Source organism: Eupeodes corollae, chromosome 3 (genome assembly GCF_945859685.1).
Source record: "Eupeodes corollae chromosome 3, idEupCoro1.1, whole genome shotgun sequence".
NCBI classification, from domain to species: Eukaryota; Metazoa; Arthropoda; class Insecta; order Diptera; family Syrphidae; genus Eupeodes; species Eupeodes corollae.
Window position 1 is genome coordinate 11,144,661 of NC_079149.1, and position 14,552 is coordinate 11,159,212.

Genomic DNA, 14,552 nt, shown 5'->3' on the forward strand with positions numbered 1-14,552 from the left:
TACACTGATTTGCTGATTTGTGTTTCAATTTCACACAATTCCAATGACGGATTTCTGTCAGTAAACATTTTTCGGTCGATTACAATCCGGACATTTTTTTCAATGACAGAAATTTTTAATGAAAGCTATAAACAACCTGTCAAAAAAATTCCAATGTTTGTTTTCAATGATGAGAACCAATGATAGCTATAACCACCGAAAAACTTTTACTGACAGAAATTTGTCATTGGAATTGTGTGAAATTGGAGCAAAAATCAATGGAACGATTCGTTTGACTTTTGAACATAAAAGTATCAACCGTTCATGAAAATGAATTTCCGTCCGGAAAATAAAAAAAACACATTTTTAGCGAAAAAAATTCAAAGGTAAACACCTTCAAGTATCGAACCAAAAATGTTCCGGATCGATTTCAATAATAGCTGTAACTGGCGCCTTAGGTTTTTAAGAGCTACCTACCATAAAAGCTGAGGCCGGTCGTTTTGAGTGAAACTACTTTATTAATTAAACTTATATTATGACAGAATTAATGAAATAACAGTGAATACAAAATATTAGTTCTTATCTTATTGTGTTTATGCTTGTATTGTAATAGAACTTATGGCACGACTAGGTAATCCGTTGGAAGAAACTAACGACTGATAGAAACGTCCGAATTTTTTCGAAATTTAAAGAATTGTTATTTTTAATACTTCTAAAAGGTTGCTTATAGCACCTAGAAATTTAATTCCAAATATGTATAATACTGCTCGAAGATATGGAAGATCAGGACCGCAAAACCGCTTTATCACAACAGAGAACTGAAGTGCGCAGTTTTCATCAAATTTTAAACCTAAAATGTTTGAAAAAATTTAAAGTCATTAAAAAAAATACGCAAGGTTAAAAGTTGATGCCTAATCATTATACGGTTTCATCGAAGTTCATATGATCAAATTAACAGAATCTGTTATCAAAAACAAAAGTGGTAAAGTCATAGTATAAAACTCCAGCAGTTTCAATTTTCCGTGCTGGATACTCCAAAAAGATTCCCTAAAAAGCTGAAGTGCATTGCACCTTTCATTTTCTACAACTACACTGCTTAGCACATTCATTTCTACAATTACAAAATATTCTTTTAGGCAACTCATCTGGAGCTTTTGGTAAAATTTTTTTGATGGATGGAAAATTTCGTTTTCGAGATCATAGATCCATTTTATAGGTTCTTAACCATTCTTGTATTAGATAAATGGACCCAGTTAAGAATTAAAAAATTTTCAAAAAATCTAAGTTTTTGAAAGAATAAATACTTTTAACTTTCTTTAATTTTCGTAAGAACAATATAATCTCAGAAAATTGCTGAGTACTGCGCACTTTTTGCACTCTATCTCTGAAACGGTTCAGTTGAGCATATGAAAAATTAGTTGATACAAAAATTTTCCTTAAAAGTGTTGATTATTCGATTAATATTTTTGGCAATAGTTGCTGTTAACATCATTGAACCTTAAGAATCAGTTTTTTTTGGCGGTCTTTGACCTTCCATAACACTTAACGCGACAGTCTTGTAAAAGAATGCAATCTTTTCGGAATGTAATCTTTTATGACTTTAATATAAAAATTACATTTATCTAAAAATTGGGACTTCAATATTTTTTTTCCAACTATTAAAATGGAATCCATTAATTTCAATCATTTGAGACTTCATGTATTCTTTGCATTCACTTGAAGTCCTTGCATTCTTGATAGAAATTTCTCTACACACTTTTGTGCAGTGTCTAGCAACGAAAATTGATGTGGGGGGTTATGTGCCCTCAAGAATATTTGATGTAGTTAAATTTCACAAAGACTTTAAAAGACTGCATGAATATGATTGGAGACAAATTGATTGCATTCTTTCTAAGATCAAATGATTGGTGATTGCAAAACTTGAAGTTTCAATCTTTAGGTGAAATCAACAAATACTATATTTAAGTGGAATTCATTGAATGATTTAAATTTTTGTATTTTCAAATGATTGCATTCTTTAACAAGTCTGCAACGAGGACACGAGATTTAACGCGATGTTAAAACACACAGAAAATGAATTTGAAATGTTAACATTAAAATTTCTAATTCAGAGACAAAATTCTTGTTTTATTAGACTAAAGGGAAACTTTCAATATTGACCGCGATTTTCAAAAATGAGAAAACAATTAGGGAGAACTTTATTCGCGAAACAATCAAAAGTAACTGAGGCTTATCCAGACGTATACTCACTTTTTTTAGTATTATTAATTTTCAAGTATCAATTTTTGAGCCCTGGTGGAAGACTATTTCGATCGTGCAAGGAAACTCTTTGTGTGCATAGAAATTACATACTTCTTAGGTTCAAGATTTTCAACTAGAATAACTTTTAACAAAAACGTCGTTTCGATATTGCTCACCACAAACCAACAAAATTCACGGTACGGTAGGACGATATAGCATCTTTTTGAAGTACAGCAAGTGTAGATAAATCGTGTAGAGCTTTTGAATTCATTCATTATTTTCATTAAACGAAGATTCATAAATTCCATTCATCTTTTTCATAAAAATTTCACAATTTTTGTATTTGAGTACAATTTATTGAGAAACACAAACAAAACCAAAACACACAATACACCGTAATACAACATAAAATATTATTTTTCATAATTAATTTTACTTTTCACCAATTCATTAATTTAAACAAATAAAAGAATATTTATATAAACACATCAACATAAATTTTAAAAAAACATCCCTCCTTCCACCACCATCACTACCCCCCCTTTCCCCCTATTTACCCACAAAAACAACAACAATAAATAAAACAAAACACCAAACAAACAAAACCATCAAGATGGTTAAAATAAATTTAACAAAAACAAAACTATCCCCCTATCCAATTGTGCGTGCGTTTATATGACCCAAATCAATAAACAAAAAATCAGTTACGCCACTGTCCTCGCCAACAACGCCATCTGGTGCGAGCAAAAAGACAGCATCTCTCTTCTTTGGAAACTTCCATCAACAAAAACTACTTCAACAACAACAACAACAACAGCAGCAGCAGAAGAAGGACCTGGATCTGGAAAACGGGAATGCCATCAGCGAATTTGGCAGTTCTGATGAAATGGACATGGACACCAATGTTGACATGGACAACGCCACTGTCTACACTGGAATCAATCTTAATTCGAATAAAATTCGCATTACAGAAAATCCTCTACCAGAACCGGTTTCATGTTAGATATTACATAACATATTACATATTATAGATTAATCGTATCCTCTTGTACCATTAAAAACAATTAAATAAATATGAACACTCATTTTATAAAAATTATTGTCCTGTCCATTATTTTTTAGAAACATTTAAACAGAAAAAAATATCTCTTATAAAATGATGTTGAACCCCCCCTTCCCACAAAAACAACATTCAAAAATATATCCCTGTAAAAAAATGAATGCAAGAAAGTTTTTTAAAAATTTTGTGCAAACAAATTGTAAAATCAAAAAACAAAAAAAATATTGTTAACAATTTAGCTAGATGTTAAGAATTAAAAGAAAAAATGAATTAATACGAAATAAAAGAAAGACATTTTGGCAATAGTTAGCGACAGAAAATTCAAGCACTTTCGAAAAATATTTGGATACAAATTTAAACCGTGTTTTCAAGATAAAATATTCTAGAATCATCTTGAGATATAGAAGCCCCAAGTCAGATATAGGATTGATAAATTATAAGCCTCCTACAAAGTGTTTCATCATTTAAAACTATTAAACAAACCAACAAAAATATATGTTTGACATCGATTTAACATTGACAACTGCGAACTTCGTTCCAGTCTGGCGCTGTTTACTTTTTTTATATATGCATGCTTTGACGACTTTAAAAACTAAAAGGTAAGTGAAGGTTCTAATATTCAGTTATCCAACTGTTTACAAATTACCTTCAAATTGAGCCAAATTTATTGGAAAGTTGACTGGAAGGTAAGTCAAGTGAAATATCTCCCAAACTATCATGTCTAGTCCACTTATGTCAAAATGACAGGTGATCATGTTTTTCATTTCATTGAAAGCTGAAATTTGTTACTCTGTAATTTATTTCTCTTCTGCACATTCCATTTAGTGTTTTTTGTGTAAAAATATTCCTTGTTTAATAAGTTCATTCTTTTCTACTTAAAAAAAACATTATTTAATCCAAAACTCGTTTTTTATTTAATTTTTAATACATTTTTCAATTATACGTTTCGAATGAACAGCTGACTTTTGACTTCATATTTCTGAACAAAATTGTTCCACTGAATGCTTTCCATATTCTTTGCATTTCCAGCTGTCAGTTTTACTTTCGGTGATCAACTCTAATATCAAATCAAATTCTGGTTTTCAATCAGGAAATGCTTGATTCCAATCAGTAAATTTTGTTTTAATGACAAAAATATTGAATAACCGACTTGCCAAAAAAAATCTAAGTATTGGTTTCACTTATGAAAAACGACCACTTGAAGGTGGAGGTTATTGAAGTAAAGTTCCGAGTTTGAAATTTATGTCACTTCACAAACTAACTCAAAATATACGTTCATAGAATACAGTTGACAGCAAAAGAAATCTCTTATTCTGTTAGAACCTGCTTAATTCTAAAGTTCGGAAATATGATTGATACTTATTAGTGGTGTTTGGTAATGTGATTTTTCCTGTCAATTTGACACATTTTTCATAATTTGCGTCAAAGAACATAATAAATTATTTAAGAGGACAAGTTTCTAGACTCTTTAAATACATTACTTGATACTAGTTTAAGGACTTAAGCAAATGAAAACGTCTTCTTGAGAATTTTTTTAAAACAAATACTACAAAATAAATCGAGATTACAGAAACGTCATTATATTATGCATATCAGTTAGTTTTTCGAAGCGATTTATTTTAAAATGGCGATTGTGTAATATTTGACGATTACTTTTAGAGTAGAAAGTACTCTCTGTTTATAGAAGACTAACTAAGAGAATGCATTTTCCAAGATATATTTAAAATGCCAAGTCAATTATTTGAAAATTCCTTACATTCTGAGTGTCATTAACTTAAAAAAGTGCAATGATAAGATAAACGCATTTGAAGTTTAAAATAGTTAAAAATCGTGAATAATCTCGCAATACCTTTTATACTTAAATACGAAACCCTAGAATTTAGAGGTTTGTCCCAGTCATATCTTTTAGGGCCTCATTTTTGCGATCCTAGATATTAAGGCCTAAACACATAAGGGACGGTGTCACAGCGTAAGCAACAGTTGCAACAACTGTCAAAAGTATTGAAATAAAGGCAACATAAGAGGCTTCATTTGCAGCCAACTTCATTCTTTGAACGTTAATTTAGACCAAGGCAAATAGTTAGTCATAAATTTCAAATTCAGAATCTTACTTCACAAACCTCTACTTTAAGTTAGTAGTACTAACGAAATTATTGCTTACAAAGTACTCCTCAGGTAAGCTACAAGTTCATCACGATTTGTATTTTGTATTATAAGGAAATATTAGTTATTTCTTTTCCAAATTGACAAGAAACTCTTTTACAGAAAGCATTGAATGAAGTTGTGCAGAAAATAAATAAATCATAAGAGTAATAAAGTTCAGCTTTCAGTTGAATGAAAAAACATTATCAACTGTCATTTTGACAGAAGTAGACTTAACTTAAAAGTTAATGAGATTTTTCTGACTAACTTTCTAGTCAACTTTCCATTAAAGTTGCTTTAATTGGAAGGTATTTTTTTTTAAAGCTGGCCAATCAGATACCAGAAACTTGTCCAACTTTCAAGTCCCTTATGTCGTCTGAACCAGCCGAATGTAAATCAGTTCCACTTCGAGATTTTTGACGTTTTCATCCAATTCAATGAAGTTTTAATTTGATGAACGTTTAGTGCTTAACTCAAGAGTGTATTAAGTCTAGATTTATTGTTTTTGTGGAAAGCTCTCCACTCCAACTTTATAAATCGGTAAATTATTCTATTTGACAGAAGTGAAATGTCACGGAATTTAGTTGCAACTTTTCGAACAGGATGTTTGTTCAGAATGTGTTTATGTTTCTTTTCATGAATTGTTTTTACTTCTAACTTTATTTAGTTCTAAACAATTTTTGTATTCCAGATGAAACAACTTTTCGCCAGACATTTATATACAAAAGAGTATAGTCATATGAAGTATAATGACAACTATATTGAACATTTTTTGACAGGTCATCTGTGATTGAAAAATTCTCCCATTTATCAATTATCTTGGGATAGATTTTGCTAGTTGAAAAATGAAGAAACTGACAGAAAGTTAAACTTTTTCAGGGGATTGATTGTGTAATCATAGACAAAAATTAAAAATGAAGTATGAACAAATTTCTGGTTTAGATAAAGAATTTTTAATTTATTTTAATCATTAATTTTAGTACGAATCATACCAAGTTTAACTCAAGTTATAGAAATGTTTAATGGTCGCTTTAATCAACCTGTCAAAAATATCCAATGAATGCTTTCAATAAGTCCAAAAATTAAAAGTTCCTTAAAACTTTTTTGACATGTGATAATAAATATTTTGGCTCAAATTTCCTTTATCGAATCACGGAATATCACAAGCTATTTATTTTACCTTACCTTAGTAGAGTCAAATGTCAGTTTTGACATTTCTACCATATTGCAAAATTTCAAACATTCACTCTGAAATCATACGCAACTGATTTGCCGGATTCAGTTATCGAATGAGTTTATTTTGGCATATCTACTCTCCTCCATTTTGTTGCAGTGATGCCATATCTTGTTTTTTGTTGTTAATTCCTTGAGTATATTTAGTTTTTTTTTTTAAATTACAACTGGTGTACATTTTGTGCGCTAAAAATCGGTTTCATTACTTAACTTGGAGTTAAATGGAATAAAAGATCTTAAAAACAGAAATTGTACTTCCGTTTTGGAAATGTCAGCGTTTTGAATCATCACATCCTAAAATCAAAGAACACAGTGGGAAACTTACCTCTTATTTCAAGGCTTTTTCAAAAATGATGTTCAACGTGACAAAATAACATAACTACGATGAAAGTTAAAGTTTGTATAAATTTAAAATAAAAACACAGCTTTAAGAAAAACAAATAAAAAAAATAAGAATAACTTTTTTTCTGTCGCTTACCGTGTGCTTAAAATGTCCTGTAGATAATCTTTACGTACATAGTTATAAAATAACCCAAGACTCTAGAAGAGATCATTTTACTTTTTTATTTAATTATTTTTATTTATGTTTTTTTTTAGATAAATTTAGAGATGCAATTATTATAATTGCATTGCTTTGAGCTTAAAAAAGGGCATAATGCGTGCGTGTTTGTATAAATTTAACTATAATGAACATTAAATAAAGTTCAAAAATTTGTTGTTATTGGATGAAAAATTAGAAACAAAAATAGAAATAAATCACAGATGCGTATAAATATGAATACCTATTATACATTATAAATAAATAATTATATTTGTAGTTTGAAATCAAAACAAAAGAAAAAGACTCATGTGAAAAGTCAAAATAAAACTAAACAGAACAAAATATTGTAGCTAAAAAAAAGTAAACAAAATGAGACCTACTCGCCATTATTAAATAAATAAAAATAAATAAAACAAATATTTTTTAAATAACTATTGGATTGTTTAAAAAATTGTATCAGTCCAAAAAAATACCAACCATATTGTTATATTAAACAAAATTTGTTTATTTATTTCTAATTGCACTTTTTTCGTGTTTAACCTTTTAAAAAAATTATTATAAATAAATAACAATATGTTCTAAATAAAAATAAATAAGAAAATATATTTCAAAGCTTTTAAAGTGAAAAGAAGAATAACAAAAAATTAACAGGGAATTGATTTATATAAAAATAAAAAAAAACAAAATGACAAGAAAATTGTATAGTAAAAAATATTTATATCTATTTTTAGCATTTGCGAAAATTTTCTTTTTTTTTTATTGATATTACAGCATAAATAAAATTTAATTTCACTTTGTGCCTATTTATAAAAAAATTAATAAAAAATAAAAAAACAAAATAATGCAACCCAAAACCTTTGCTAAAAATCATATGTTTAGATTAAATTAATTATATTTTTGTTTGTAAAATAAATAACAACAAAAATCAAATAAAATATAAATTTAAAAAAATAAAATAAAGACATATAAACAAAACATATAGTTACAAAAATGAGTATTTAAATAAAAGCAACCATATCAAAAGAAAATTTTAACCGAGTTTATTATTTTCTGTCTAATATTTTTTTGTAATGAAATACAAAAATAAATTTGGATAAAATTATTATTAAATAATTAAATTTTTTAAACAACGAAATTTACAAAAGAAATTTAAAGTAGTTGTTTGAAAATATAAACAGAAACCAAAAATAAGAAATCAAGATACAAAATTTACTGGAGGCAATTTTTATTGATAATTTAAAAAAAAAAGAAACAAACAAAAATATTTGATAAAATAATTAAAGAAAAAAATGTTTTTAAATTTTACACACTTAGATATTAACAAAAAAAAGAAAAAGAAATACAAATTATTATAAATAATTGAAAAATCAAGATAAAATTAATCGCTTTTGCTAAAAGCAACCCCGTTGGGAGAAAAACAACACAAACACACATCAAAATAAATCAAAAATTAATAAAAACAAAAATAGAATAAATAAAGCTTAATTTATATATTAAGTCAAAAAATATATAAATATAAATAAAAATTGATTCTAATGTTTTTTTTTTGCTTTTTGTAAAAAATAATAATATTAGGTATGGGTAAAGTATACCTAAAGATCAAAAACAAAAAAATGATAAATTATTGTATTTTTTCCGAATAAAAACAAATAATTTATGCAAGCTGAGGAAATTAGTGTGTTTATTCTTTTGTTTTATCCTCAATTGCTGACTTCTAAGATTGGAGACAGACATCCAGGAGTGTTAGGAGCTGTCAAAGATGACGTCTGAAGCTAAATCGACACCAATGTCATAAATATATTTATGTGGTAAGCTATCTCCGATCTACAATTCCAATTGAGGCCTTTCTTATACTTGCGATTCTGAAGTGTGATTTTATGCATAAGATTTTTGTAAGTTTCATCCATTTCAAAAAATCAATTTATTCAGTTTGGATACTTAAAACTGTCAAGATTGACGTTTAAGTTTATAAATGTTTCTGACCATTAGCAAATTTGTTATTTTTTTAAATCAGAACTGTCATTTTTTTCCAAGTGAACATCCAAAAGTCTTGTGGATTGGTAAAAATAAACCATTTTGAATTTGACGCATGCGATTAAATAACAGTTGTAGAACCCGTGGCATGGTGGTTAGTGCGTTGGACTGTCATACCAGAGGTCTTGGGTTCGATACCTGCCTATGCCATCTAAAGTCTTTTCACGGGTACTGCCTCTTGCGAGGAATTGACAAATTCTCCAAGAGTAACTCTTGTCATTTAAAAGTGCTTTCTCAAATTAGACGTTCGGATTCGGCATATAAACTGTAGGTCCCCTTCATTCCTGACAACATTACTCGCACACAGGAAGAATATTTAAGATTAGAAAGAGAACGTTTAATAGAGTATACTGAATTTTTTTAATTAATAATAATTTGTCAATAAAAAGTCTACGAATACAAACAAAATTGACATTTCTCAGAAATTACTTATTTGACGTTTTCTATTGTTCATTCAAAACGTCAAACAAGTGATTTCAAAATGAAGGGTTTTCCATTAAAAGCAGGTCTATATAAAGATTGATTAAAACAAATTGTATATGAGATATGATTAAGATTTTATTTTTATTTGAGAGCGCTAATGATATAAAATGGCAGCCGAAGCATATTTGAAAGGTCCAGTATTCGATGAATTTGGCGCATAAATCAGGCTGAATTTGACGAATGGCATCGGTTATGTTGTCTTTGAGGGCTGCGATGGTTTGGGGTTTATTCGCCAGGGTTGGAATCGCTTAAATCGATAGTTGATTGTCACTGTTTTGATAGTAAATTTTGATCATCAACCTTTCTTTGTTCTGTGTAAAGTGATAGCTAAAACTTTACTTTTTGCTGGCAGCGCTTACCCAAGTTTGGGAAACTCTGTACAAATTGCAACAGGGATAAATGTCATTTCGATCAGCTATTGTGCTTATTGTGTTGAATTTCGAATTTGCAAAGTATTGTTTCTGGGAAAATGTAAGTATACCTATTACTAAACTTAATCTTAATACATAAAAATCCAGTGTCATATGTATGTTCCCAGTGAACTCTTCACCAAGTCAACCGATTTCGGTGAAAGTTGGCATTTTATGTGTAATTTGGTGTAACTTAAGATATAGGATTGTTTATATTTCGAGTAATGGTCTAAATGGTTACCATATATGTTGCAAATGAAAAATACTATAAAATCTAATGTTCTAATTATATATAATCATTATGTTTTCTGAAATATATTTTGACTTTGAAATAAAATTTGTATTATTCTGTTTTTGTTCTTCAAGTAGACAAATATTTCACCAATCAATATTTTTAAACAGGGTTATCTTGACTGAAAAATTGTATAATTTTTTTTTATTTTGATTGAATTTTAACTAGCAATCCCTATTCTCAGTACAATGCCACCAAACAAATCTAACCTCCACAATGCCCGTAGCAAAAAAGCTCGACATCGACGTCTTGAAAGAGCACACGAATCAGTTGAGCAAAGAGAAGAAAAAAATGCAGCTCGAAGAATCCATATAGCAGATATTCGTGCACATGAATCAATGCAACAGCATGATAATCATCTACAAGACCATTTATCAAGACCAAGAACGGCACGTGAACAACACATAGATTCACTAGATAACGAAACCGAGAAAGTCAACAGACCAGCCGTGCATTAACACGAGAATCAATTATTCGTCTAGCGTTTAATTATGCACCAGACATTAATTACTCAGCTGATCCCAAGGTGAGATGGACAAAATATGTAAGTATTGATAAGCATTAAAATTTCGCAATGAAACACCTGGCATGTGTTGTGCATCCGGAAAAGTTGTATTGCCATTACTTCCTAGTCCACCTGAACCCTTGAAATCACTACTTTCTGGTATTGATTTTGAATCATTCAAAATTATTTTTGCGTAAGACACGAAAGTTTAATTCTTGCTTTCAAATGACATCATTTGGAGCATCTAAAATTTGCGATCTCTCATCTGATGGTCGTAATTTTGAAACAACATTTAAAATACAAGGCCAAGTGTACTATAAAATTGGATCATTGATGCCAATGCCAAAAGAAGATCCAAAATTTCTCCAAATCTACTTCATGGGCAGTTGTGAAGAACGTGTGACAACTCGATGCCAGTATAATTTTATTGAACAAGCAGAAGAGAGAGCAATTATTGTAGTATTGTTGGAAATATTTTTAGAGAACCCTAATCATCTGATTCAACTATTCAAAAGAGTATCACCACAATTATTAAATTGTCATCAAAGCTGACAAAGTACCATCAGAAGTGCACGCTGGCAGATTCAATGTGCCAACCGTAGATGAAGTTGCTATAATTATGATCGGTGACCCATGTTGACAACAGATCTATTAAACTTATACACCGAGATAATACAGTGAGTAGAATTTCATATATACACCGTTTGTACGACGCACTCCAGTACCCATTGATATTCTGGCAAGGACAAGATGAATATCACATCAATATCAAACAGTTTGATCCAATCAATGGTAATGAATTAAGTAAAAAAGTTAGTTCAATGAATTACTACGCGCATCGATTAATGATGAGACATATTCAGGACAATTATATTCTTTGATATCGTCAGTTGTATCATCAATACGTTGTAGATATGTTTGCTAAGATTGAAAGCGAACGTTTGCGATTTATTCGGTTTAACGAAGCTAAATTACGACCAGAGGAATACATCCACTTACGAGATGCTGTTGTTGGAAACATCGATGGAAACTTAAACACTAATAAAATCGGCAGTGCAGTTATTTTACCTTCAAGCTACACCGGTAGTCCACGAAACATGCAAGAATACATTCAGGATACGATGACTTATGTCCGTCATTACGGGCGTCCAGATTTGTGTATAACATTTACGTGCAATCCAAATTGGGAGAAAATACAAACTTTATTATTACCAGGTCAACAGTCTATACATCGTCACGACATTAATGCACGAGTGTTTAAACAAAAATTAAAATCCTTAATTGATTTTATTGTAAAATATTCAGTCTTTGGCAAAACGTGTTGTTGGTTGTATAAAATTGAGTGGAAAAAGCGAGGCTTCCCTCATGCTCACATTTTAATTTGGCTTGATGTTAAAATTCGTCCAGAAGAAATTGATCAAATTATTTCAGCCGAAATTCCAGATTCATCAATTGATCAAGAATTATTTGACATTGTTACAAGTCACATGATTCACGGGCCGTGTGGTGCTTTTAATATGACATCGCCATGCATGGAAAATGGGAAATGTAAAAAAAAAATTCCTAAGAAATTCACAAATGATACTATTACTGATGTCGATGGTTATCCGTTGTATCGCCGTAGAAACGCCGATAACGGTGGTCACACATTTAAAATAAGAACGTCAAATTCTAACCAATTAGAAATTGACAACCGTACTCACCACTGCTCTCAAAAACATACAGGGCTCATATTAATGTTGAGCTTTGTAGTTCAATTAAATGCATTAAGTACATTTTGCAAGTACGTCAATAAGGGCAGTTATTTAGCCATGTTTGGAGTTCAAAACATAGTGCATCTTGAAAATGGTCAACGTGTATATTTCATTGAAGAGAACGTTGTTCAAAGAGCATTTTAACCACCAAAAACGACGTTAACTCGATTTTTCTCACTTTGTCAAAAAACTGATGCCTTTGGCCAGTTCGCAAGAACATTATTGTTTACCGATATTCCGTGCTATTTTACATGGAACATGTCAACTAAAAAATGGGAGCCTCCTAATAAAGAAGATCCACATCCTTCTATTGCAGGTATATTTAAAGCTAAGACACTGGGGAGACTTTATACAGTACATCCAAAACAACGTGAATGCTTCTTTTTGCGTTCGTTGTTGGTTAATGTTCCTGGACCAATCTCTTTCCAATTTGTACGAAAAGTTAATGGTCGAGTGTTCAGTACGTATCAAGATGCATGTCGTGAGTTGCAGCTTTTAGAAGATGAAAATCATTGTGATCTGACACTTGCTGATAAAGCTATCTAAAGATATCTATACCGACTCAAACAAACTAATGTCCAAATCTAGATTTCTCACCAGATATGTACGAGTATAATGAAGCATTGATATTAATTGAAAACTTATGAAATATGATCTCAAATTCATCACTTAGTCATTATGGTATGCCATCACCTAGTCGTCCAGCTATAGACTTAGTGAATAGCGATTTGCAGCGAGAAGAAAAATTTAATAATCTTGATTTAGCTACAATTGTTCTAATAATGAACCATTATTAACTGAGGAAGAAAAAATGTATACAATCGGATTATGTTGGCTGTTGATGCTAAACAAAGTGGTTTCTTTTTCTTGGATGCACCAGGTGGAACTGGTAAAACATTTTTGATATCGTTGATCCTTGCGAAAGTACGGTCACAAAAGAAAATTGCATTAACAATTGCATCATCAGGCATAGCTGTTACTTTGTTAGATGGTTATCTGGTGATTTTCGGTAAATATTGCCAATGATTGCTCGCTCTACTTTTGTTGATGAAATCAATGCATGTTTAAAACAATCATTTTTATGGAGAAACGTCGAAACACTTAGGTTAACAAAAAACATCCGAGTACAACTCTAAAATGATCCTACAGCACGAATATTTTCTCAGCAACTATTAGATGGTGGAAACGGTGAAGTCGAATTTAATCAAGATACCCAATGCATAAGATTGCTAGACAATTTCTGTACTGTTGTTGAAACTAAAAATGATCTGATCGAGAGTGTCTTCCCAGGTATAATAAATAACTATCTAAATCACATTTGGCTCAGTAATCGTCCTATTTTTGCAGCAAAAAAATGTTGATGTAGATCTAATTAACTACCAGATACAACAATTATTACCAGGCGATATAATGTCGTTTAAGTCAATCGACGCTACTGTCGATGAAGACGAGGCAGTGAATTTTCCAATCGAATTTTTGAATTCTGTAGACATATCAGGAATGCAACCACACAATCTTCGGTTAAAAATTGGATCACAGAATTTGAACCCCCCTAAACTATGCAACGGTACACGTTTGGTAATCAAAAAAAGCACCGGAAATGTTCTCGAAGCAACTATTTTGGCAGGAAAGTTTAAAGGAGAAATCGTTCTGTTACCACGCATTCCAATGATACCGTCAGATTCTCCAATACCTTTCAAAAAACTGCAATTTCCTATCCGTTTAGCTTTCGCGATGACTATTAACAGATCACAAGGACAAACAATGTCTATTTGCGGCTTAGACTTAGAGAATCCATGTTTCTCTGATGGGCAATTATACGTGGCCTGACCATCGAGTTTATTTGTGTTGACAAAAGACAGGCTGACCAAAAATATT

General features: G+C 30.4%; 1 protein-coding gene across 7 annotated transcripts in view; it reads left to right on the top strand.

The window, feature by feature from the left end:
* The window catches only part of LOC129949110 (protein NDRG3), a 151,183-nt gene extending 142,315 nt beyond the window's left edge, over positions 1-8,868 (top strand). For all 7 annotated transcript variants that reach the window (XM_056060361.1, XM_056060357.1, XM_056060360.1 and 4 more), the window contains one exon: positions 2,925-8,868. In XM_056060361.1, coding sequence (XP_055916336.1) covers positions 2,925-3,223 — 299 coding nt within the window. In that variant the 3' untranslated portion in view covers positions 3,224-8,868. The remainder of the gene's footprint in view (positions 1-2,924) is intronic.
* The last annotated feature ends 5,684 nt before the right edge of the window (positions 8,869-14,552 follow it).